Here is a 27098-nt window from a genome sequence, read left to right as displayed (position 1 = left end):
AATCATTTACTCCATGGAAACAAGTTATCTTTATACTCTCTGTCCCTCACCTTGCTGCATTCAGAGGACCTGAATAAAAAGCAGAATTCATACCTTTCAGCTTAGACACTCATTCACAGGCTATGAGAGGCTTGAGAAGGAAATAAAAGGTCAAGAAAAGTTGGCTAAGAATGCAGCTTATTGAGACTGAATAGTGTTTGTGTATTTGTTTGTGTGCTGGGCTGGTACATTCTGTTTTAAAATATACAATAACTGATATCTGTATTAATAAGTAGTAATGTAGTATATTTTTTCTAAGCAGGCATAGGTTCAGAAATATTTCATACCTAAAAAAAATTAATGTGTTTCAGAGAAGTGATCATTACATTTTGCGCATTGAACACTATTAGTGCGAAATCTTAATTTTTTAAGTCATAGTTAATATTTTTGAAAAGGGGAAAGAGTGGGAAGCCTTTTCCTGAAATAACTAAATGAAACAAATATGAAAACAGCCTTAAGAAGAGACTTCATTCCACTGAGTATTTCAGAAGTGTTTGCTATATTTTTTCAAAGGCAAATGCTTGTTGACCAACACTAGCGAGAGTACTAATGAAAAAATAGACTTTTCAGTGCATTTGGAAAACTTCCTAATTTGGAGGGAACTCTTGTCTGCGTTACGGACTTACTATAGCTCTCACTTTTCACAGAACTTCTATGAAAATGCTGTTTGCTTCTCACAAGGCTTCTCCCAAAGGTCAGCAACTTTAAATTAATACTGAAGTTGGTATAAAGAGAATAACTTAAATGCTTCAGAAGATCAAACATAGGCATGTATATCTTCTTAAACTGGTGATGATGTGATTTTTGAGCCTCTCTGGTTTGCAACTTCTATCTGGAGAGTGCTCTTTAGCGTCTATCCCTGATATGATGAAAGATGACCTGATCATCACCTCCTCCTCCGATCAGTCACGGTATTGTGCAGCTCCACAGGACAGAGCAGGGCTGTGAGAGAGAGGAAAGGGACTGTTCTCTGTTTGCCACTCCTGGGGCCACATCAGGATCTCCCTGTATAGTCCAAGCTGCCATGTAGCTGGTAGGTGTGGTGTGGGGTCTGACTACCCAGATGCCATCCTGGGATGGTCAGTGCAGGAACAGGCTCTGCATGGGATGAGGCTGAAGGAATGAGAGTAATTTGTTCCTTGTAAAGAAACACATTTGAATGTACAATTAGACACATACCTATATTTTTACTATACCTGTATCTTGGGTGAATTATTGCATATATGATGGGGTTGTAGATTGCAGAAGCTTTGGCAATAATTGCTGGCACAGATTTGGAATATGGTGTTAGGGCGTAGCCTCGACTAAAACAAAGCAAAAACATTACACACAGCTATGCCATGGATTATTATAATACTAATAGAACATATTACTCCTTTGGGCTGTTTTTGTGCTGTTATTTCTTTCTATAAGAAATACCCCTGAAATGTTGAATCATTCAAATGCTTTTTCTTTCAGATGAGAGGTTTAAATTTCACAGCATGTACTTGGTTTCATTCATTTGGAGAAGATCAAACACATGCAAGTAATTAGTTATCTACTTGAGGATTACTAGGAATACAAAGAATCACTTTCCTTGTGTCTAAAATAGGCAAAAGAAAGCCCAAAACCCCTACCAAAGAACGCCCCTTGTGGTCATCTGGGAAAAGTGAATGCTGATAAAAAAGAAAACAGAATCAAACCTAAAAATCTTTCAGCAGCAACATCTATGCTGCACAGTAATGTGTGTCAGTAACTCAGTTTCAAACATTGCAGAAGGAAGAGAGGACCAGAAATCGTTTGAAACCAGTATTTCCAGACTTTAAGCTCCCACGGTCAGTTAGGACCCTAATTATTTAGCACCCTTTCAAAAAGGAGATCTGCTTCATGTAGGTGACAGTACTAACATATTTGCATTTCAGAATAACCTGTGTTGTTTGGATTACTTTTCCACTTACCCTGCCCAGGCAATCAAGGTGACACAAGCATAAGGAGACCAGGACAAGACAAACACAATGATGACCACAAAAGCAATTTTTGCCAGTTTCCACTCATTCTTCATGGACTGAGAGAGGTGCGATTTCCGGCTGCAGGACCCCAGCTTTTGAACATCTCTGTGAGAGGGGGTGGAATAGAGATATTTCAGCAGGACAGTGAAAAAGCAAGGTGCAACATCTCTAATATGTTCTCAGCAACATGCAAAATGAAGTAGATTTCATATTTCCTTACTCTAATTCTTCTTTTTTCCTCTCACATTTAAAAAAGTCTAGAATGGAATTAATGTAGCAAAATGGTTGCAAGTGTTATGTTTGCCTGTAAGACTGAGCCAGAACGCCTGGGACTACAGGACAGGACTGCACTGTCCTCATCCTAATACAAGGAAGGGTTCGGGTTGCAAAGGTGCAGAGAAATTAGTACCTCTTGCTCTTTGTTGTTCTCGGAGATGGAGGAAGCAAAGGCACAGCTGAACAGAAAAATCAAGTCTTAAATCTTTCCTTTTCAAGGGAAGATCAGCTTGCAGAAAATCAAGTCCACAAAGTAACACGTACTGGAATACCCTGACAACTCCAAGGAACCTTCCCAAGCACTTAAAAGGACATTTTTACCTACTTGAAAATTTATTCACTGGAGGAGAGTATTTTCAGGGGGAAGTAAAACTGACAGTCCTAACATTTTTGTCAAAAAACATCCAATCAAATTCTCTTCTCACACCAAACACCCCATTTTTATTTTAAAAATGTTTTATGTGGTTCAGCATTTTATATTGCTTAGCATAGAAATAACAATTTTTACATATCAGTGTTGTTAAATGGAAATGTATTTCAACTGAAGACATTGATTACCAGCCAGCAGGCTAACAAACTTCATTCTGTTGCACTGTGAACTTAGAATAGAACCATGGAATGGTTTGGGTTGGAAGGGACCTTAAAGATTATCTAGTTCCAACCCCCTTGCCATTGGCAGGGACACCTTTCGCTACACCAGGTTCGTCAAAGCTCCATCCAGCCTGGACTTGAACTCTCCCAGGGATGGGGCAGCCACAGCTTCCCTGGGCAACCTATTGCAGTGCCTCACTATCCTCACACTCAAGAATTTTTCCTAATACCTAATCTTAAGCTACTCTCTCTCAGCTTGAAGCCATTTGCCCTTGTCCTGTCACTAAACACTCCTGTAAAAATTCTCTCTCCATCTTTCCTGTACACTCCCTTCAGGTACTGGAAGGCTGCAATTAGGTCACCCCTAAGCCTTCTCCTTTCCAGTTCTCTCAGCCTTTCCTCATAGGAGCGGTGTTACATCCCTCTAATCATCTAAACTCATAAAATGAGCTTCTTGTATTTAGTTAGCAAAAGGCATAGAAAAATCTTATGTCCATTGTGCTTCACGTGTGTGCAAGACACCATTGTTCTAAGGATGCACTCTTTGCTCCCTTGCTTGATGTCAAGTATGTGTACACAAGGTGTAAAAAACAAGGCAAAGGCCAAAAAAATAGAGTTCAGTAAGGACTTCAGTTTAGGCATACAGATAAATGTGATTGGAAAAACAGAATTTAACTTTATATAGCCAAATGATTCAACAAGTGCCTGCGGACAGGTGCAGAGAAAAGTCATCAGAGCGGCTGACACTGTGAGCAGTAGGGAGGATTCACAACACTAACCATGTGCTCATTACAAGAAAAATAACTGACAGGATGAAGTTACTTTACAGATCTAACACCCTGTTGATTTTTCATTTCAAATATAGATCAAAAATTTTTGTGGAAAAAAAAAGTCCTAACAAGCATAGCCAGATATTGTACGTGTAGCTGTGATGATGAGTGAAGCACAAGGTTTTCTGGGATGCCTGCCTTAAATAAAGCTGTCAAAAAATATGAAGACTGTTATGTTTACAGAACAGCTCAAAAGCAGATGATGCCCCATTGCTACATGTTATTTATTATCCCTTGGGTCTGAAAACCGCTAAAATATACAAGGATGAAGTTTCTTGTAGTGCAAATCTGAAATACAAATAACTCAATCAAATTATCTGATGCACTATTAGTTGCCACACTAGAATGAGATTAGACTTCTTTTTCTACTCCCAAATCGGTACATTCATTCCAGATTTTAAATAGGCAAAAAATATTTCTCCTGTTGCAGCTGCTAGTGATCTGCCACTGCAGTCCAATTTCAATTCAGATTAATTTTTGATTAGGGTTTTTCTGCAGTCAAAGAAATTGAGAAATCTTCTAATGCAAGAAAAGGGATATGTACTTCTTTCAGCTACATTGCTTACCTGCCAGTACGTCTTATGGCCAGGAACATTGACAAATAGCAAAGGAATATTATTATCAGGGGTATAAAAAACACGCAGCAACATAAAATCATGGTGTAACTTCTGTTTGCAGGGGAGTAGGTTACATAGTCCCACGTACAGGATATCATCAAGCCTTCAGGCACATATGAACCTATGGAATACATGGAATACATTATTTGCACATACACCCAAAGTTAGCACAGTTGCTGATCCAATAACTAAGCCCTCAAAATAAAGCCTGTACTGTATCCATAGCCTTCAAGAGCTGTGCTGGCCATGTTATATGTGTGGTCTGAAAATGTGAGTGCACATGGAGAGGAGGTTCTGGCTGCCAAACTCCCAGATGCACACCTAATACTTCACCTGCAATTTGTTCTGCTTGAATACAGCCTGGGGGTAGCAGGGAAGAGGGTACCTGCAATGCAGCAGGTGTAGATGTCTGGTACCACAACAAACCATCGTGTGGTGGCTAGGCATCAACCAAGGACTTATGAGAAAACTCCCCAAGCAAGACTAAAAAAGACCACACAGGGGATGCTAGAAGAGAGAAAGAGAGAGAGCAGACAACATACTCCACCCGAAGAGTGGAGCCAGGCTCCATCCTAGCGAGTAGAGCCACACGACGGCGATGACCTGTATGGTGCGTTTCTTTGAAGTCCACTGTATGGATTGCAGGGGCTTAGTGATCACAAGGTAGCGGTCAATAGAAATAGCCAACAAAGTCATCATTGAAGTTATTCCGAAGAGTGCTCCACAGAAAGCATACAAGTCACAGCCTGAAGCAGAAAATGGCAATGTCAGGGATTTTCTTGAAAAGACACATGTTTTCTCTCGGAGCCCGTCATAATAAACCTCCCATTTTTTTCCTGTCTCAGGACTTCTCTCTCATTAGAAGAATTTCTTAGCCTCACAATTTCATAGTTATTGTTTATTAGACAAACGCAGATATAAATAAAATACAAATATATGTATTTTAAAAGTCTACTCCACTGCAGGCTGCATCTGGGAACTTTTTGTCAATGGAAAACTGCCTCAAAGAAAATCCAATCTAATTAAAGTTATATTTTCCTGGACTGTTGCCCAATATATTGATCTTAACAGGCTGCAGCAGACGTCTGTCTGGCAATGACCAATGGGTGTTTCAAAAAATGACTTTGGTTTATGTAGCTAAAAAATACAGAAGTGGCTTAAATTTGATGACTAAAAGAACAGTTGTAAAACAGCTCCAACTCCTATTTTTAATGGCAGTACTTTTTAAAAGAACTGACATTTTTTACATGAAAGAGATTTTTTTAACTCTCTCTGCATTCAGGCTTTGCACTACCAGATGAAACTTGTAGAGTTACACTGTCCAGAACTTAGTTCAGAAACCTGTGTCAAAAGATCATCTATTTTTTGAAATGTTGCCCATGTGGTTAAAGACAAGAGCACACTAGGAATGGCAGGCAGTCAAAATACCAGATAGACTTGTAAAGTAACCTTATAAGTAACCTGCAACTAAGGAGCAAATGCCACTCAATCCAAATCAATTGCCTCTTTTATGTCAGCACAGTAATTTACACTGATTTTATCTAAGGGGATGAGCAAGACTAAAACAAAACTAAAGCAGAGTCCCTTCTGTGCTGCTAAAAAGTACATGGTCTCTGGGCTTGCTCCACTATTTGGTTTAAGTTTTCACCCAATGATGTGTTAAGCAGCATCAAGCACAGCATCAAGCCTTCTGAGGTTCTTGCTATACTCACATTTCAGCTATAATTTGAGCATTCATCACCTTTTCTTTCTGGCAGTTGACATGAAGGGAGTTCAAATTTGCAGACTCCTCAACTGAGGATTGTTATTTAAATCTTTTAATTAAATATGAGATTCCTAGAAGCATGCTAATGGATATCAACATACATTTCTAAATAAAAGTAGTTATTACCCCTTAAACTGATACAGAAAAACTATTTACAACTTCTAAAATTTTTCTACCTATTTTGTCCCATAAAAGCTAAAGGGTAATATGTTGAAGTTGACTCCTTCCTTTCCAAAATATGTAAGATAAAAGAATCAAACCTATAATACAAAACACATGATGTCATGCTGACTGATGATGTCAAGAACTAGGCCTGTAACTCAAGAGATCTATGCTTGGCACAAGCCGAGAGTGTTACGGCAAAAATGAGCTGCAAACAGCACAGAGCTTGTGAGGTACAAATTAGTGATGAAAAGTACCTATATCTCCAAGTATCCATTTTCTGTGCAAGCTGTTGACAAAGCACATGGGTGCCTGAGAAGCCGACATCAGGAAGTCACTCACGGCTAAATTCATTATAAAGTAGTTTTGGGGTGTCCTCAGCTTCTTATTGCTTAAAAAGATAAGAAATACATGATTTTAAAAAGACAAAGTGAAAAGTTAACTTTAAAGCTTTGCTTACTGGTATAAACGAATACTGTCCAGGTTGGAATAAATGGTTACTTACAGTGAAACAATTGCTAATCATCCATCAGTCAATTACTACAGCCTCAGTTGTAGTCATTTCAAACTTATGACTGACAAGAGCGGGAGAGATAAAATGGATTGTTTCCTCTTGAAACTGAGAAGAGTTTCAGCTGTATTGACAGTATGGATTTGTTCAGGAATAGAGCAGTTCCCTAGGAGTGCTGTGATATTGATTGTGTCTTGCACTGCACATGAGCAGGATCTAAAGCAGGTTACTGAGCCAAAGGATCTGATTTTGGTGATATTTTAAAAGATGCTGACCTGAAAAGTTGGCACATTGCCACTAACAAAAAGACCCTTTGCAAAGTGCTACCACACAAGCAGAGCACACACAGAGATTTGGAAAAAGTACTTTTGCTTGTATACATATAAGAGAGAATGGAAGTTCTCAGCTGCAGATGAAAGGACAGTATTAAACGCCACAATAAGGAGTGTGAAAGCAACAGGCAGTCCGCAAGCAAAGCTTATCCAAAGGAAACAAACATCACTTCCAGTTCTTTTCCCATCATCTCACCACCTCATGTAGTCTCCCTTCCTACGGATATCTGGAGTTACAACCTCCTTGGAAACTTTCAGTGGGTATTCAGGATTACCCTTGGCTCTGTTTGAGAGGAATAAAGATACTGGTAAAATGATAAAGAACCTCACACTTGTAGTTGGAGTTGTCTGGTTGAATATGCTGTTGTTGCTCTAATTAAATATCGTGTCCAACTAAGAAAGTTAAATTAATTTGTGAGTTCACCTCAACCAAACCCTCAACTGCCACTTTTGAGGGGATATAATGAGAAAGTGTAACACTGAACTAGTAGTCCCTCAGTGTGAACTGCTGTATTGTCTGTATTGTGAAGTCAAAGGCTTTGATACCTAGAGTTTGAATTCAGGATTTTAAGAGTGTTAGGTACATATAATACAAAAAGGGGTGACTTGGCATGCTCTGTGAGACACAGAGAGGAGGCAGAATTTTATAAATAATTTTGTTCTTGCAACCTTCAGTAGTTTGAAATAATTCTTTTCCCCATAATGTCTCCTTCAGTGTAAGAAGGTGAACAACTCAGGGTTTTCTGATGTGTTTTACAATATCAGTATTTGCAGCTAACATGAATTTCTTTCCTCATGCTGATAAACAAATACTGAAAAAGAAAGTGAGAAAGCCATCTCAGTGCTAACAAATTTTTGGGTCCCGTATCTTCCAGCTGGGTGAGAGAGGGTGCAAGAGTTCACACTTTCCCAGGTGCTCAACTGCCTGTGCAGATTTTCCTAGTTTGAAAATTTAACACTTCTTTTTTTACACCAGCTAAAACACACACATTTCAAGAAAAATGCAGAGCTTGTGCTGCAGTTTAAAAATCATGAAGGTATCTACAGTTTCAGGGAATTCAATTTCTCCATTAAATTATATTAGAAGCCAATTATTCAAAATAACTAATTTATTTGTCTTAACATTTCAGAATAGGAAACTAACACTTGGTTCATAACCTCACCAGTGTCTCTAGCATTATAAGGCCCCTCTGCATCAACATGCATAATGACAGCAAGCAGTGAAGGAGAAGGATTTTGAAATCCATCATCACATTTTGGGACAGAGGGCAGCTATTTTTTTTCCATGAGATTTTTGCAGTTACTAGCTGCAGTAACTTTGGCTGTCTATTATTCTGCCAAGAGAGCACACAGACTGACAGAAATCCTATGATCTGCCTGAAGCAGGGAATACACTGGTGGCATGAGCTCATTTCATGTAGCTCATTGATTCTTTGGTCCTTCCAGGACATCTGGGCTGCTGGGAGGAATGTCAGTGTTTGTCAAGTATTTCTGCAAATACTACAGGGTAAGTGTCTGCAACAGGGAAACTGTGGTTTCTATCATTAAAAGTGCTGAACCATTCTTTAAACTTTCAATTGGATCTGTTAATACAACAAGGAATTTATTTGCTCTTTTTTTTTGATTCCTTAAAACATGAGGAATTCACGCTAAGGTTGTCAGTGATGCATGTGGATGTGTATGTGCGTAGGGTTGCCTTCTTCTCTTTCCCCTTCCCCATTTGTTGACATCAACCCCTGCTTGGAGATTTAAACCAAAGAGGAAAGCAATGCAGAAATCTGCACACATGAACCTCAAGATCAGTCAGGTTAAACATGAGAGGAACTTTTGTACCTGTAAAATGCGTAGAGAACTAGGAGGTTTCCAATGATGCCAACGGAGCCAATAATGAGAACACAAGTTCCTACAGTGTAAAGAACGTGGGCGGGGATCTCTGCCTTGGTCACAGTGTGTGGCTGAATACTCATGTTCAAATCCTAAAAGGAAAACAGAGGAAAGAGAAAGCTTAGCCCATTTGGGACACTTATTCCAGGGAACACATGCTCAGCCTGTTGAAGTAAGGCAGGGCATTTGCTTCCATGGTTCATGCAAATCAAATACACACCTCTGAGTTCTTTTCAGATCCCCTGTAATCAAGTTTCCTCAATTAACTTTTATTACTTTGACAATAGATATTTATCTTAAGAAAAGAGCAACAGGGAAAACAGACTGGAAAAGACAACCAAGGAAATTATGATGATGACACGAAAAAGGCAAAGAAGCAGTTGCGTAAGACTCGCTCTGGGTAACTGCCTCACTTTGGGGCACAAAGATAGCTGACAACACAAACTGACAGCAAGGAATAACCTGTCATACTTTGGCTTTATAAGGAGCAGTGATATAAAATCCCACACTTACAAACATTAAATTCCCTGGGTCTCCCCAGGCTCACTATCCACCAATTTATGGTGCTGCAATGCCTGGGAATTACCCATGCAAAAGGCTGGAGATGAGAGGTAAAACGGTAGCAGTAACATTGCCTGTGTAAGAACAAATACATTAAATAGTCTTGACACTTCTTTCACTGCCTGTATTTCCAGCACATGAATAAACTCTCTAGTCATTTTTTTAAAAAAATCAAAGCCATATTTATCAGTGGCTAAGTCTAGCAACAAGGCAGCCTACAGCTAATCCACTCATCTCTCATTAGTATTATCAATGAGAAGAGTCAGAATTGCCTCATGGAGATTCTTATTTACTAAGTCAAAAGCAGCTAAGCCTCACACTTGTGGTCACATCTGGACAGCTTGGTCAAAGATGTGGCATCTTGTCACAGTAGGGAACACCACATGTGCACATGTGCACCACTGTGCAGCTCAGCAACATACCGGGTGTGGGGTAAGCCTGATTTTGTCCTCTGGGAGAACAGCTGGGTGACAGAAGAGGTTCAAGATGAAAGTTATTGTCCCCCTGATAATATTTAAGCATCCGTTTATGAGAACAGCCCGTTTTTTTGTCCTGTTGCTAACTCCTAATCTTCCATAGTGCTCCTTCTCTTTTCTGCCTTCTATTCCTCACTCATCTATGAAGTGCACACACTCCAGCTCCCTCCTTGTACAACAGTCTTATCTGTGGGGATTATCTCCTCAACTCTTCGACCCACCTGGAGCACTCCCTGGGGTGGTTGCATTAGGCAATAGGATGTGGTGAAATGCATTGCACCGCCTGAGTATCCACAGAGCAGTGGGTCTGGCACAGAAATCCTGACAGCAAGGCTCGTGGGACTGAAGCGATGTAATAAATGGTACAAAAGCTATGGCTCCAAAGCAGGAAGCTGCTTTCAAGCCTTCTCAGTTGTCTGACAGACTCTACCCGCGATAGGATGGCTGCTGCCAACATGGCACTTAACCAGAGATCACATTGCTGTAAAAGTAGAAAGAAATGGAAGAGAGCATCTACTGGTGCTGGTTGCATTAGGCATCTGTGACTGCTATTTCCAATAGTTAGGCAGCAAATAAAAAATGTCATGGTGTGTAGCATTTACCCTTGAAAAAGGTTTGAGAGGTAGTGCAAGAGCAGGCTGTGCATGGTGGTTTGGCCCAGTGAGGAACGCAATTGTGGCTGTTTGGTGGCACCAGGCACAGCCAGCACCACACTTTCAGAGCATGCAAATTAACCATGCTAAACTCCTTTCCTCTTCTCTCAAACCCAATCTCCTTAGCAGTGTGCATGCACTAAACTGTAACCCTGCCTCATTTCTGGCAATGCATAACAAAGAGGCTAAACTGGGGAAAAAGGAAAAGGATCCTTTTTTTGCTTCCTTTCCAGCTTATCTGTTAGGGCATGCAAAGAATTTGCCACTGTATAGAGGTTTATTATATAGAGGAATATTATATAAATGTAATTCAGGACAAGTAGTACTTGCCTGTCATACGCATTATACTTTGCTTCAACATATGGGAACTCACTGTTGCAGAAACTCATTTGAGAAATGGACTATGAATTTCACACCCAAAGGTGTCTTTCCTTATCTCTCCAATGAAGGGAAGCTGACTTGGACATTTTGGCCTCGTTTATTCATTTTTGGGCAGTGAGCTGTGTCAAAAGCTGCAAAATGTCTCACATGACACATTTGTAAACTCAGCTTACAGTTTGCTGGCAATACCAGATGAAATATATTGAGTGGAATTTGGGAGGCAATAAATACCAGGGATTACATAGAGCTCTCAATCTCAGTGAGAAGCTAAAGTGAGGGATGTTTAGATTACACAGGCTTTGGATCTTGCCTTCAGGGGAGTCCATAAAATACAACAGACACTTTTGCTGCAATGTTAATAGCAGCAAAAATAACTTTCAGATCTGAATGGAAAGACAGCAACTCATTGACTCCATCCGTGATACCCCAATACCACAGGATGTGGCAGGCATCCAGCTGTCTGAAATGTGGCAAGCTTACAAAGACCAAAAACCATTTATAATGCTGTAATTTGAATCTGGGAAGACAAATGTGCATATCTATGTGTGTATATTTCAATAAAAAACTTCAACTGTGATACAAAAATATTTCATTAAACTAGTGGAAATTTTCTAAATAAAACAGGCTAAATCAGTACAAATAGCTGTAGGCTAATTAAGGAGAATTTATACCTCATTTTACTAACATCATGTATTTCACCCATTTGGCGTAATTTCACAAAAGAAAACTTTTAGAATAAAAATTTAAATACACTTAAGGTTGATAATTTAAAGTATAGCTGTTGAAAAAATGCTGCTTTTCTAATACAGACCCATTCTCAATGCAGAATAACCCCCAGCTGGAGACAAGTAGCAGTATCATTGAGTCTTTAGAATATTCACTAAATTTAAGTTTTTTCTATTTTCCTACAGTATCACCTCGGAAAAGCTGGCCTTTTGGCAATTGTAATTCACAAGCTAAATCCTTGTTAAAGTAAATATTTCACTGCATGGAGGTGAAGACTAGAAATATAAAAAAGAAAAGAAATTCCAAGCTTGGTGACAAGCCTCAATGAGAAGCTGGTTTTTGCAGATGTTCTCAAAAGCTGCTGCTACTCTATGCATTTTTTTTTTTTTTTTTTTACTTTTAGTTTCTCACAAGTAATACAATATTAAGTTATAGGAGAATATTCCAAGTTTCTCTGAGTCTTTTCAAGCCAGGAAAACCCAAATAACTATTACAAATCTTTCCATGTAACTTCAAAAGCAGGAGAGCAGCTAAGTACAGCAGGTTGCATTCACTAAGACACTCATGAGTCCTACTGGGTTATGTCTATTTTAGCCTCTCTTAGCACCAAAATGATGTATGGTCAATGATAGCTGGCATGACTCAGCAAAAAAATTAATTTTTACTAGGGGAAAAGTCCTGCCCTTTAGACTTACCAAAGTACAGATTTTGAATCCATCGCATGCCACCACTATCTAACTGCTAGAGTACACTGTGCAGTTATTCTTTGTCTTGAGACTAATCATTTTCATTTTAGTAACAGCAAATTTAGACCCCTTGAGAATGTAATTGCAAAATTTAAAAAGTTAAAGAACACACTGGGAGATGGTCCCTCAGCTTCAGCTGTGTCACACTGCCATGGCAATGTACAGCTGACATCATTGTGTCAGTCTCAACCAATTTTGTTTATGGGTGCTCAGTATCATCGCAGCCATGTAACGTGGAATGAAAAGCCTGTTCTATATAAGCTACGCTCTTGCTCCTTCTCTTTAATGATGTGATTTAACATAATGATAGTGAAGGCAGGCATTACATTTTATTCAGTGAATATATTGAATATTCAGTGGGTGAAGTGAGTTTTCAAGTGCTCACGTGAGATGTGTTACCTTGCCATTTTTCCCCCAGACTGGTTTTGCCTCCCTCCATTTGTAGTCCTGGGACAGAATCCTGAGCACTCTGCTGAAGACACATCCATTTCCTAAGTGAAGATTTTAAGGGCACCATCCAGAATGACCTGATTGTTTAACTCAAAAATGCAAATGTAAACAAGCAGCCCATGAAGATGCCAGTAATTGCAGCAGAGCCAGCTTCTGGCATACTTACTGACCCTGTACTTGCTTTGTTTGATTCCTTCTGAATTAATGCTACAATCACTTGCATTTTGACTCTTTGAGATGTTGGACCTGACAACTCTCATAAAACATGATGTGGCCTAACCCTTATATACCAAGTGCCTACAAAATCAAAATGTTGTCACCTATAAGGCTGCTTGGAGGGCTTTCCTGGCAGGCTGACTATCAGATCTGCATGAAAATGGAGGATAAAAAAATTAACAGTTGTCCCTTAACTATCTGGCAAAGGAAGCAGACATCAGATATAAAAATAAACTTGGTCTATTTCTCCCCCCAAATAATGGAAAACTTGACAGATAAGAAAAATTATTCTATGAAAGCTTTTTGTAACTTGATTTTTAGTGATAATATGGTGTCCAAATAATTAGAGACATCTGTTTCTACTTTCCAGCTGGAAAGATTAATAAAGATTGCAATGCAGAAAACAAAATATTGTCATTAAAAAGGGGGGGCAAGTGTAGGTCCCCTTCAATGGGTAGGGGTAGAAAATAATGGACTGAATTTAGAAACGGTTGTATGATTTGCATTAGGTGGATGTAAGATTATCTAAAGCTTTATTTACGCTCTGATTTTGCTCATGGGTGCAAGCTCATCTTGTGGAAATGATTTACACTGAAATGAGCTTAAGCAAGGGCTTGCTTACATGGGGGATTAATGTGCACTAACAAGGGAATGAATCAACAACATAGCCTCGCTGTGTCGAACTGCTATGTGAATTCACTATGTAGAAGTTTCATTTACTGTACAAAAAACTTGTCTATACAGTTACACCCACAAGTTTTAAAGAAAACCAGTAAGTAATACTTCGGTATGATGAGATAGGAGAAATCTATGTGTGCCAGCTACCAGATAGTACTTGCCAAGTTCCTTGTAATTTCACTCATAGTCCATATCAGGGGTAATTTCAGTATGAAGAACCACCTGGTTTGAAATTGCAAAAAAAATTGGGAATTAATGAATATCTTGTACATATGAATATCTTGTACACAGGAACCCTTGAAGCAGCAAGGAGAAGGTTGTTGCTATGTGGTGACTATAGCAGAGCTAATGATCATCAAGTATTTTTCAAAAGATGATGTATTTAAAATGAAGGCTTGCGGAAAATATTTTTAATATATTTGGGTATTAAAAAAACCCTAAACCAAATCAAAACAGCAACTATGCATGTTCCGGTTAACAATACTGCCTTTCAACACCACATAGCAAGTTCAGATTAATTCACTCCTCAGAAAGTCAAGTTAAACCGTGATAATCCACATGTGTAAATGTTACTTTTCTTGTCAGTCTCCGGGTGACAGCCTTCTTCCACAGCTCGTTCCAATCAGCTCACATGCCAAAGCAAGGGAGCACTCGAACACGTATCTATAGTACGCATTTAATAAAAATGAAAATTGGTTTAGCCAACAGACCTGTGAATTCAATGCACTCCATCCAAAAGTGACGAAGGGGAACAGGAGCTGCCAGTGCTGTATACAACAGGAAAAACAGCAAAGCCAGATGGATGCCAAAGTCAGGCATCTGCTCCAGACCTAGGCAGGTGTTCATCCAGACTGAGGTCATAAGTTTTTAGGAAAACCTTGAGAATTTTTTTCTACAATAACATATGTATCTAGTTAATTCCATTCCAGCAATTTGCTTCTGGGCTGTTAGTGAAATGAACAGCCAATTGAAAAAGAGCATTTAATATTTGATTTCAACACTGATTTGGGGTATGGATCCTTAAGACCTCATGTTCAGCACAGCCTCTGCTTTGATGAGATGCTTTCTTTCAGGCCTTTTATATTGGTGTTTAAACTTCTTGCAAGCAATTTAATGATACATGGCTGGGGATGGTAGAAAAACCTCAAAAAAAATCCCCAGTTGAAAACCTTCAAAATCTGATCAAGTTCTCAATACCATGAGAATAAACCAGATAGATACTCAACAAAGTAGGCATACTCAGATGCCTAAATATCCAGACAAATGAGTCAATGTAAGCAAGGGATATTAATAATTAATATAATTTATAGTAATAAAACATTATAATAAAATCATGCACATGAGAATAATACGGCAATCAGAAGCAAACAATAAAAGTGAAAGTAATTTAAGGTTAAATATCAATCTGCTAATTATAAGGCTGTCTAAGGGCATATTTTCATCTCTCTGGAGACTTATAAGAAACTTAAAATGTAAAGTCTACTCTGGAAAGCACAGACACATTTCTTTTTATGTACCTCTTCAGCCACAACACTGAAACCAGTGATAAAAGACACATTTGCTTCTCAGAGTAAAAAAAAAAAAAAATACCCCCAAGAACAAAAATCAGCCCAGCTGAAAAACAACCTGGATCATATTTCAGCTTGAGCACTATATGCAGGACCTGGATAGAGGTTAGCAAACACAGCACCTAACTCAAAGTTCTAAAACTTATTCTACACAGTGTGCCTGCACAACCCAGCCTTGGGAGGAACACTGTGTTACTTGCTCCCTTGGTTTTTGTGGGGAAGCACTGGCAACTAACCTTCACCCTTTTTTTTCCCCTTCCTGAATCCAAGTTACTATAATCAAACCTTGAGGCACTGGACTTTAATTTCAAGACCTGAAAAATTTAAAGCAAGATACTAAAGGCATGCTTCCTGGGAGCATTTCTTTTTCAGTACTAGTGTACTTGCATAATCCAGTTAAGGTAGCATTAACCAGGTCTTCACAACATTTTCCTCTACAGAAATTTTATGTTCTATTTAAACATATCCAATTCTAGCCTGAGATCTAAAAGAACCAAACTCAACCCTGACTTAAGAATTTTTGAAAAACAAGCAAATAGAAACCCACTATCAGAAGCTGTTAATACTCAGTTGAGGGCTCAGTCCAACTTTTCCTCATTATCTCTCACAGGCTTGCATGCCAGCACAGACAGTTCCTTAATGTGACCCCTGAGACACTCACCATGTTGTCCCCTTGGCCACAAAAATCATTAAATTTATCTGGTGCTATGTCTGAATGCATCTCAAATTACAACACCAGCTGTGCATGCTTAGGCAGGCAGCACACTGAACACATCTAATCAATGCTGACACTGCATCAAAATTAGCTGGACTATCACAGTCAGGGGCATATTTGTTGGGCCATGAGGGAACAGATGACTGTTAGCACAGTGCAACAACAAAGCAGTATGCATAAATCTCAGGCTATACATTTTTAGAGCCTTAGAAAGTTAGAGAAAAACGTGGATGGTCAAAACATGATACAGTGGTTAATTCCTTCAATATAATAAATTTTACAGTCTTTGGGTATTTGCTACAGCAAATACTTGTTTTAATCTTATTACGGTACTTTTATACATTATTTTTCTCCCTCTGAGTATCCTACTGCTAACTATGGTTCTTTAATAGTCACACAAAATTCACCTAAGAAGAGAAATCCTGTTATTCTATGATTGCCACCCAGTGACAAAGATGTTTTGAACTCACTGGCACTGTAACCCTTAGGGATAACATGGGTTCTTCACCTGAGCTGCTCTCCTTTCTCCACCTCCTTTGAGATCCTGTAGCTCATCATGGTCTGTTTTACTCATCCCAGGATGCCAGACTGCCACTACTCCCATTTCACCAGCCACAGATGCCTCTGACCAGGATGCTCCCGCTCCAGCCTGCCCACCACACATCAAAAGCCGTTTCATCGGCTGCCACTGTTTGCTGCTGACAACAGAGTGTCACTGCATCCATCACCTGCCTGAAACAAGCCCTCTCCCACACCATTAGCCCCAGGCTTCAGGATGAGCAGCAGTGAGCTCAGCTGCCGGGTGATGCTCACGTCACTGGATTTAACACAGCCACATGAAGAAATGTCTCTGTCCACAGATGTTAGCAACACAATTTGAAATTCTTGTCTCTGTCAGTGGTTTCTGATCTCTGCTCTGAGGTTTCAAAGAGCCTGAACATATATTCTGGGCAGCTAGACTTCCATATTTAATTAAAAAAAAACCACTTCCTTATTGTTGATAGCTGAAAGCAAATCCTTCTCCAGTTTTATGCACCTCAGCTAGATGTTAGTAGTCTTTTCATTCCATTGTTCAGCTTCTTGGAGAGACCATTCACCTGCTGCAGAAGATCTGTGTGTGTAAATTGCTCTGAGGGCCCTGCATTTCAAACACATACCACGAAAACATGTGCTTATTTTAAGGACTGTGAAAAAAAACCCCATCAGCTGACATTAGCTTTTCAAAGCTTTACAAAATGAAAACACACCTCAATAAATCATTTAAGGCAAGACATTAATAACTTATGCTAATCTTATATAGTCTTTCTACTGCTACTTCTTTAAAAATATGTATAGCTAATAATTTTCATCGATGTGGTTATTTTGTTCCTGCTTGATTCCCTGCTCTATATTTATTCTGTCAGCTGTGAAGAAGTGTGGTGAATGATGAAGCACAAGTGAAAATAGTAGAATTACACTTCCTTCTCTAACTACATTACAATAAAGTTTGTTTACAATTTTTACTAGTTGAGCATAAAGAACTGCAGGTTTACCAACGAATCCATCTCGCTCTCTACATTTCACTATTTATAAACAAACTGATTTTTCTTCTGCGGAAATAAATGAAGGCCTGAAACCAGAGACATCTTCAGCAAGGGTAATTTCCATATTTCAACAAGAAGTTTTGTCATGGGTGATAGGGTGGGGGTGAAGGGCAACCAAACTTCTCGCTGTCATTTGCTTCATTCCATCATGTACATTTTGGAACAGGGAAACTGCTAGAAGTAGTCAAATAACAGGCCCCCCATCTCCTGCATCTTACACCTGATAGTGTCTCGTAACAGATGCTTTTAGGGGAAGAACTTGGAGAATACAGCAAGCGAGCATTCTCAATCTGCTAACTTCAAGCAAATTTCTGATATTAGTATAAACACTGTAGCATTCAGTTTCTGCTTAGATCAAAGAAATGTCTGATCACTCTAAGTTGAGGATTATTCCATGTAATATCTCTTCGCTTGTGTTTAATATTCCTCTATTCATGGAAGTGGGGATGTGCAGAAGGCAGAGCCAGACTCTTCCCAGAGGTGCACAGGGAATGAACAGAGGTAACACGTGCCAGTTGCAGCAGGCAAAGTGTTCAGTGAGATTTGTGAAGCACAGAAACAGGGACCCAGAAGGCCTGCACAATCTTCATCCATAGAGCATTCAAAAACGTTGAAGTTAGCTCTGCTTGGAGCAGGTGGTGGGACTTGATAGCCACCATTCCAACCTAAAATATTCCATAATGCCAAAACATACAGTTAAAAAGATACAGTTAAAAAATAAAGGTTTAAGCCATAAGTGAAATGAAATATTATTTCAGTTCCTTGAGAACAGGTATTCTGTCTCAGTAAACTGAAAATCTTCTTACCTATCTTATTTTACTTTCAAAACAAATTGGGGACGACAACCAGAGCCAAGAGAACCTAAGTTGGTGTTTTGCACTCACAGACTGTAGACTGATTTCAATTGATAAGCTCTACAGAGACCAAATTTCCTGGATAGGAAGGCTGCAGTTAAGTGCTCCAATTCATTTATAACTCTCTTTCCTACTGTGGCTTTAAATCCTGCGTGAAAAGAACTATTTCCAGAGGTTTTAGGCACTTCACACCTATTGATTGCACTGGTGGAAAAACACCTACTCTTCTCCTGTGGTGTTGAAAATACTCCCTGGTGTTTATCTGCACTGTCGGGTGCATAAGTATCATGAAAATTTTGCTTTGAAATATTTTATGAAGAATTTCAGAGGATTTAACTGGATCACTGATAAATTGTTTAGTCCAATGGACTAATGCATTCTAGTCTGACAGATTCCCACTAGATATTCTACATTCTACATTAGTTCAGAATAAAGCACAGGTAATGGAGATAAAAGAGATGACTGGGAAGAGAAAAAAATTTTTGAGTGAAATATATTCAAGATGACCCATCTCTGCAGCAAAAGGCAAGTCTTTATTGCCAAATGAAACCATTTGGCACTAGCACAGATTCCCTTAACTCTCTAAAACAAGAGTAAAACAAACTCTCATCCAGAAAGGAGATAATTGGTTTTCTAGTCACATGGAAGATGAAGCACTTACGAATTCCTTGTAGATTTAGCATTGCTAAAGGAACTAAGAGACCAATGTCAAATGAACGAGTGAAACCAGCAGCTCCACTTCTCATTGGAATCTACTGCTGTACTGAAGACATTTCACAGATTGAAGCAGCACCGGCAAACCAATAAGAAACTGTGATATAGGCATAATTAGAGATAAATTATGTCAATCAAAACACTCTTAGATTTCTGAAATACTAAACTAATGAAGCATGCATTGATACACTTGGTGGGAAAAGGTGTGTATAGTAAAAATAATTTCTGTATCTCTCAAAAAACCTAATTATCTCATGGCAGTGCACATCTTGAAAGAAGAAACAATATCTCACACAAAAACTGTTACCCTTACTTTGACTTGGAGAAGCACTAAGACAACTTTGCTATTGCAGTGAAGGAGCTTCACCCTTTCCCTCTCCACTGCTCTGTGTAACATACTGAAAATAGGGATGATATATTAGTTTTAATGTGGTCTCCTGTTTTAATTCTGCAGACCATTTTTCAGGACTCTACAAAAGCTAACAGAAGTTTTAGCATATCTATATTAGGAAACACCATCTTCCTCTCATAACCTTAGCCTCACCATAACTTTAGGGCATGCAGTGGCTTTGAAGCAACTCTATCCTATATTGCCATTGCAACATCAGCTTGGAACCATAGTGAACTATCAGAAAAGAAAATCTCAGCACAAAGCAACTTCTTTTTTTCTGGGCTAAGAAAAAGTGTGCCATTTTGCAAAAATTAACCTTTATTTTAAAAAGTATATGAGCAAGTCAGCAAAGTAATATGCACCAGAGAATCTCACAAAACAAAAGTAAGTCTAACAAAGCCATGTGTCTGGCTCAAGTCATGTCCATATTAGATTTGAGTCCACACTGGACCTTTCTCTGTCCACCCAGCTCCAGAAAAGCATCACATTAAAGAGCAACTCTCAATGCAAAAATGTGCGAGAGAAAAATTTGCTCACAACAGCTGTGGGGGTAAGAAAGATACTGACTTAAGTTTTCTCCACAAGTAAAAGCCCACTGAAAACAAACAGTCACTATTATTTGCAAACTTGCATTGAACTTCAGCAAAAGTTTCCTGCTAGTTTTCTTGTGATCAAACACTAAACACTGAGCTATTAACAGCGTGCAAAGCAATTTCACAGTAATTAATTCTGAACACAAAATAATTCTATTACAAACGGGTTACTTAAGGGTCTTGAAGCATTATCCAGGACACCACCAGCAGACTGTAGTCTCCTGTGCTGTGGAGGAGGGACCCCAAATACCAGGGATTCTTGCAGCCCTCCAGCATTTGAGACAAACTGCCTTCCCTCATCAGCTGCTTGAGGAGTAACTGACTGGCACTTACCTAAAGCACTGCCACTACTGTTTTCCAAAGCACCAGCATTAATTCAGGGTCTCCCTGGTGCTCCTGAAGTCACTGCTAACTTTCATTAGCTAATGCTCAGCTTCAATACAATCATCTCCTTAGTACCATGGAGGGAGGGGCCTTTTTACTACAGCAATGGTATGGTGAGCTCAACACTGCAAGTTTCTAAGCCATACTCACTCTTTCCCTTTACCATAGTAAACTCAACTACATTTTCTGAATATTAGCACAAGTTTCAGTATAGAAATCGTAGCAAAAGAAATCCGGTACTTGAGAAACCATGTCTATTTTTTGATTCTCAACAAAAAGCAAGTTATGGTTGCAGGAAGTTCAGTGGGAGTACTTTGTCCTTTTTATAATTAAAACCCAAATAAATTTCCTTCTCACTCGAGAGAAGTCCTTTTTCAGACATTGCTAAGTTGACGAGGCACAAAGAAATGGCACTCGTTCCTATTGCTCAATTAGCTCTATATTACCTGTAGCTATTGAGACATTGACCATTTCATCATCAGTCAGCAAGGGCTTAGTTTCACCCAGTCAGTCATTTCATGGGCAGCACAGCTGTGCTGATGGCAGTCAGTCCAAGGTATCAGGTATATATCCCCACCCGGCATTCAAGTCTTCTGGTCTGCACCCTTCATTAAACTCTTCTGGTTTGCATTCTCCATTACACTCAGCAGCCTCTCACAATGCTCTGCCCATTTGCTCCAGAAGCATCAGAAAAGTCCATCTCCCTATTTCCTGTGCTTTCTGCTTAGGGTATGTTTCAACTTTGCAAATGCTGTCAGACAAAGCTGCTAATATCATTCCCTGGGCTGCTCCCAGCAGGACAGCTGGTAACTCCAAGCTCAGACCTAACTGCAACAGGCTGACCCAGAGGTGTAGGCACTGATCCAGCTGTACAGCAGTGCCAGTCTGCATCCTTGAACCATGCTATGCATCCTGAATGGGTCATATCACACTTTGATCATCTGTATTAGGCATTTCTGACTGCTTAGGTATCTACTTGCTAAGCATGCTCTCAAGTCCCAGCATCTACCAAAGCTGCATATGAAATTCAAACACTATCTTTTTATTTCAACATTTCCTAGAGTGGTTGTTCTTTTTGAAGAATTTATAAAAGGCATGTAGAGGCCATATTCTTCAGTGCTTTAATAGAGTGAAAGTCAGTCTGATGGTTGCCTTTTAGCTGCATTAAGAATAACTACTTCAATTCACTTGCACCTGTATACTAAGATTTCCTACTGTTCAGGGCTCAGAGAGCTTGACTTGTATTGCAGCTGCAACGTCTTGTAACTCCGTGTCTCTTATTAAGTTTGCACAAACTTTGAAAAACTCCTGAGTACCTTGATAGCAAAGGCAGAATCATCTCATCCCATAACATCACTTTATCATGCTCTGGTGGTTCAGGAGTGTTACCAGCCTCATTTAACCACCTGCAGCTACATGCAGACACACATCTCTATTTTGGGCCCAGTCTGGAGTGTGCAATGAATTCTGTTTCCAACTCTGCTTAGCCAAGGGCTGTTGGAATAAGCAGACCTTCTTCAGTAGCCACCTTCTCTCTGTAGACTGGCCCCCCCAGAGCATTGGAAATACAGGACATCCTGTGAGGGGGTGGAATTTGCAACCTCTGAAGGCACATACACGTGTTTTTGCAAAGCTAAGTTTATGGCATGAGAAAGTAATGCAGGATGTGAAATAGCTCAGAATTTGGTGAGTATATACTGACAGGGAACAAAACTTGTTTTTCCTCAGAAACTTTGGAGAAATTTAACTGCAAAAATAAGGCAAAGTGCCACTATGATAAAGATGTGATTAAAAAGACAAAATAAACTAAAGGTTAAGACCTTTAGCAGTGCTAGAATCTTCTCAATACAGTTAAATAATTTGGAGTTATGAGATACATGTTCAACCTCCTGTTCACTTGCCATTTCTTTATTGCTTAAAAGGACTCTATGAAAGGCTTGCCCAACTTCTTTCCGACTTATTCCAGGACAATGACCTGTTGCAATGAGATAACATCCACAGTTTTCCACAGAAGCTGCAGTTTCTCCCGTAACCTTTTCTCTTCCACTCTCCAGACTAGAAAGAGAAGCAGATATTCTTGGTAGAATTCTTTGAATGATAGGGCTGGTCTGGCTAATAAAATTGAGTCCAGGCAAGTTATCAAAGATTCAGCAGTAAGTTTTCTATCCTAAAATCTCTACAAAATATTGTAATGGTATAAGGTCAGGGTATACAAGGATGGGGTTGTATGAGGACAGAGGTACCCAAATTTTTCATATTTAGTTTGCTGCCCTATCTCAGCCTCCTGGCCCAAATCATCATAACTAATTTGTAATGAACAAGAAAATCCTCTTTTCTTTATGAATGTGTTCAAATAATCCTAGCTAATTGTATAAACAATTGACAAGCCTTTCTACAGCACTTCATTTAGGTCACTTTGCATTACATTAATCAGCTCCACAAATGGATAACAGCTCTGAAATCTGCTTTAGGACTTCGTTAACATTTCCTTTTTCATCAAAATTTTCTTTCTGTTAATTGATGAGATCACAATAAGGTTTAATCAAGTAGAACTAGACGATTCAACAAATTTAAGCAGCTTCCTGCTACATCCTCCTCCATATAACCAGTTTTCCCATCAGCCAAACTCCAAATCGAGCCTAAAAATCTAAACAGCACAAAGAAAATACATTTCCCTTTGGGGAGAGCTGGGTCAGATGCACACACACATACACACACACACAAATTCACTACATCAAAACAACTTCAATGAAATTTTCCTTTTAAAGGAGAAGCAATTAATTTAAACCATTCCTTAGAAAACACAGAAGAAGGGAAATGCTCCCTTCCATTCTCTCTGCCCAGCTCCCACTTTCCGAAGCCTTCCTCCTGCCACGTACTTTTTGGGTTCAGCCGAAAGCATTTCCCTTCCCTCCGCACATCCGCTCTGTGCAGGGCTGCCGAGCTGCGACTCATCCCGAGGAGCGCTTGAAATCCCAGCCTTTAAAAAGCCGCTCCCAAGCCCCTCCTGGGCTGCCAGCCGGCCAGCCCCGGCAGCGCATCGAACCGCAGCGTGAGCCCCCAGCAAACCACACATCCCGTTATTCAGCCTCGCTGGCCACACGACAGCTGTTTCAAATGCAGAAAGATGATTTTAAACCAATCAATCAACCAACCGCACCCAAACAAACAAACAACAACAAAAAAAACCCAACACACACACACACAAACCCCCCAAAAAATTAATTTTTTTTTTTTTTTTTTAAAAAAGGATGGACACCCAGAGGAGCTTGTTTTCAGTGCAGTCAAACCGGGTATCTCTGCCCAGCCCAACCCAGCAGCATCCCTAGCCTCGGAGGGTACCACCCCCGAGGTTGGGCATCCTTGGACAGTGAGTGCCCAGGGCTCTGCCTGCTGCATACCTGCATCCCGCAGTCCCGACCAGGCAGCCTGGGCAGCCAGGGATGGAGGGTGCCGGCTGAGATTTTCTCTAGCGGCCAGTCGCGCCCGTGGCCTCTTATGCTTTCGCTGCGAGGAGCCTGGCTCTGCCCTCCTTCCCTGGAACCCCCTTTAGGTGGCTGCAAACAGCAGCCGGGCACCCCCCTCGGCCCCCCCTTCCCTCGGCCTCTCCTGGCTGGTCATACCCGGCTCCGGTTTTCCCTCTGCACGCCCTGTGCTCCATCCCCACGGCCCATGAGCACACCCATGGCTGAGTTAGGCTGTCTGTGCCCTACTGCACATGTGAGCAGCTACATGTCTAATGCATAGCTGGGTTTCTTGCAGGGCAGTCAAGGAACTGGGACAGGGTATAAGTCAGACTCTTCCCAACAACTTACCCTGGTGTCACCAAAATTTCATTTGCAGAATATGCCTAGACATTCAAACATCTCCTGTTCACAGCAGTGAATGGGTCACAGGAATTTCTTAGCTCACATCAACTTGTTGATGATATGTTTGTAAAGCTGAGCATTTCGGAAGCACTGAAACATGATGCAAAGAGTAGGGATCTGATAATAGGCATGTTCTTTGAGAGCCTGGGCAAAAGACATCAGAAAAATAGTTACATTTCTACCCCTCTATATATTTATTTTTCAATATAGTAGCAACATTTTTTACATACCTGGTTTCAGTGTTCCCCTTTTAAAAGGCATTAATAGAGACAATGTGTGAGACTGAGGTTTATCCTGAGAAGAAAAGGTTCAAAGTCGTAGAGACGGGAGTAGAAACAGCAATTAAAACACAATTCAAGGGACTTACATGGCCCTTCCATCTAGGGCATGACAGTGGTCACAGCTTCTCAGGAGAATCTTAAAACTATTTCTGCCCACAGATTAGGTCTTTCAACTGATGATTTGAAAGATAACAGAAATTCAGCTACAGACATAAAACTTACAAGTGTGGTGAACATATACCACACAGATAATCTGCAAATGCTGGAGATAACTACAGAACTTCCTAATTTGGAGGCCTAGATATCAAAGCAAAGTTTTCTTTGGCCTTTAATATCCCAAAGACATTATGGATATGTTACAATAAAAGGTATAGTCTGCCAGAACAGAAAATAAACCAACAAAACAAATAAAAAACCAACTGAACATACTTCAGTGAAAACACAATATATTGTTACACACTGTATTATAAACCCCCAGATAATGGTATCATCGTCATACATAATTTAGACATTGATACAGTATGTTGGTCTTTATTACTTCATCCTTGGTTTTCATTCCTTACTGAACCACCTTATTTTGATTCAATCATTTGACTTGACAGGTTCCACTTCCCTCCTCTGAAGATATCCAGCAATTAACTGCTGTCTTTTACAGTCAGATGTACCTTGGCATCTTGATGATTTATTTTTCAGGTCCACCTGTTGACTTGGTCTCTTTAATCTGCTGATTACAAATATGTTTGCAAGTGAACTACAGTTCTTTACTTTATATGCTTCGAGTTGAAATCCACCAAATGACACATACATTAGACATTGTTACAGTTACATAGTTAGTTTTTTTCTTTTCTTTATTGCACCTCTCTATTATCTAAATGATGTGGTCCATTAGATTATTCCTTTTTTCTTAAAAATATTATGTTGATGTTCTAGATGTACAAAAATTTTGGTTCCCTTACAACTTTTTCCATAAACATTGGCTTTGTGAGGAAAATTTATACACAATTTTGGAGCTACTTTATTTTCAGCTTCAGACCCTGTAGATTAACATTTTTTTGGCTGATAACATATTTTATCATTAGTGTGGTTTAAGTTTTCTTTAAGGCAACAGAGGCTGCATGAGAAATTATCAGATCTCTAACATCCACAGATGGGTTCCCTTTTTGCCTTTACTTACAGGAGTAAGTAAAATGCTGGAAATGCTGCTCTTGGGAACAATCAGAGACCTGACAAACTGCTCAGATGTCTTTCTAAGGAGTTGTTTTCTTTGCTGGTGTTGTTCACTCCCATGCCTGTAAGGTGGAGCTGAAACTTCTCTGAGGTCAGGCCACTATACAAAATACCTCACAGAGCTGGACTCAAAATGAACCCTATTTTCTGTGAGATATTCTGATTGAAGCTAAGAATTGGATGCCAAGAGAAAGTTAAATGCCAACTAAAGCAAACTTCTTCAAGTTTCAGACTTGTTTAGACTGACAGTGGTTTGATCGACAGTTTTGGTTGGCTCCATGAATGACAGTATTTGGGTACAACTAAGCCTCCAGCTAGAGGCTTACTGGATTGCTGTCCCACACATCTCTCTTCTCTGCACTCACATCAAGATTAGTTCTTCATTAGGCCTTTCTATTTCAGCTGTTTGTAATTAATCCTGGGACATGGGAAAATACAGTAAATCAAGTGAGTGCAACCAGACAAAGTATTTGCACTCACTGAGCTTTATGAAATGCAAGTGCTTAAAATCAATGTGTGTTTGAGTAAAAGCACTGAAAATTCATGTCTTAAAATTACTCATTGAAAACAGATTACTCAAGTAACTGGAGAAGCAGGTAAGGGTAACTGCCTAATAAAGTTCGGATAAATGTCTGAGACAGACAAGATCCTCAACTAAGATACTGATGGTAGTAGATCAATATAGAGAATTAAAGAAACCAACCAGACTATTGAAAAAAAATGCAGGAAAGAAGTCTATGTGGTTTTTTTGCTGTTGTTGGGTTTTTTGTGTGTGTGTTTTTGTGTTTTTTTTGAGAAAATTAAACAACCATTTCAGATGAATAATAGTGCTTTATAGTTCTATGACACCTTTTGTCCCACAGGATCCCAAAGTGGTTGGCAAATTTAACAAATTGAAGGACATTATCCACCGTACACTGAAATCATTTTATCTGTCACTAAAGGCATCCCTACTGGAGCAAAAATCAGTATCTGTTTAACAGGTTAGATCTGTTGTGACAAACACCACCTCTAAGCAAAGCTACAGGGAGAGTATA

At 39.6% G+C, this 27098-nt stretch overlaps 1 protein-coding gene across 1 annotated transcript in view; it reads right to left on the bottom strand.

Annotated features, from left to right (window-relative positions):
• The window catches only part of LOC114067159 (melanopsin-like), a 40070-nt gene extending 15127 nt beyond the window's left edge, over window positions 1–24943 (bottom strand). The window contains exons 1-7 of the mRNA XM_027902423.1: window positions 24921–24943; window positions 8945–9087; window positions 6526–6659; window positions 4884–5087; window positions 4291–4462; window positions 1977–2132; window positions 1236–1343 (exon numbers count right to left, since the gene is read on the bottom strand). Coding sequence (XP_027758224.1) covers window positions 1236–1343; window positions 1977–2132; window positions 4291–4462; window positions 4884–5087; window positions 6526–6659; window positions 8945–9078 — 908 coding nt within the window. The 5' untranslated portion in view covers window positions 9079–9087; window positions 24921–24943. The remainder of the gene's footprint in view (window positions 1–1235; window positions 1344–1976; window positions 2133–4290; window positions 4463–4883; window positions 5088–6525; window positions 6660–8944; window positions 9088–24920) is intronic.
• Between the last annotated feature and the right edge of the window lie 2155 nt (window positions 24944–27098).

Source organism: Empidonax traillii, unplaced genomic scaffold, assembly GCF_003031625.1.
Source record: "Empidonax traillii isolate 1590-97213 ecotype Southwest subspecies unplaced genomic scaffold, ASM303162v1 scaffold872:size346822, whole genome shotgun sequence".
Classification (NCBI taxonomy): domain Eukaryota; kingdom Metazoa; phylum Chordata; class Aves; order Passeriformes; family Tyrannidae; genus Empidonax; species Empidonax traillii.
Note: the sequence above shows the minus strand (reverse complement) of the source record. Positions and strands in the feature narration are given on the sequence as shown.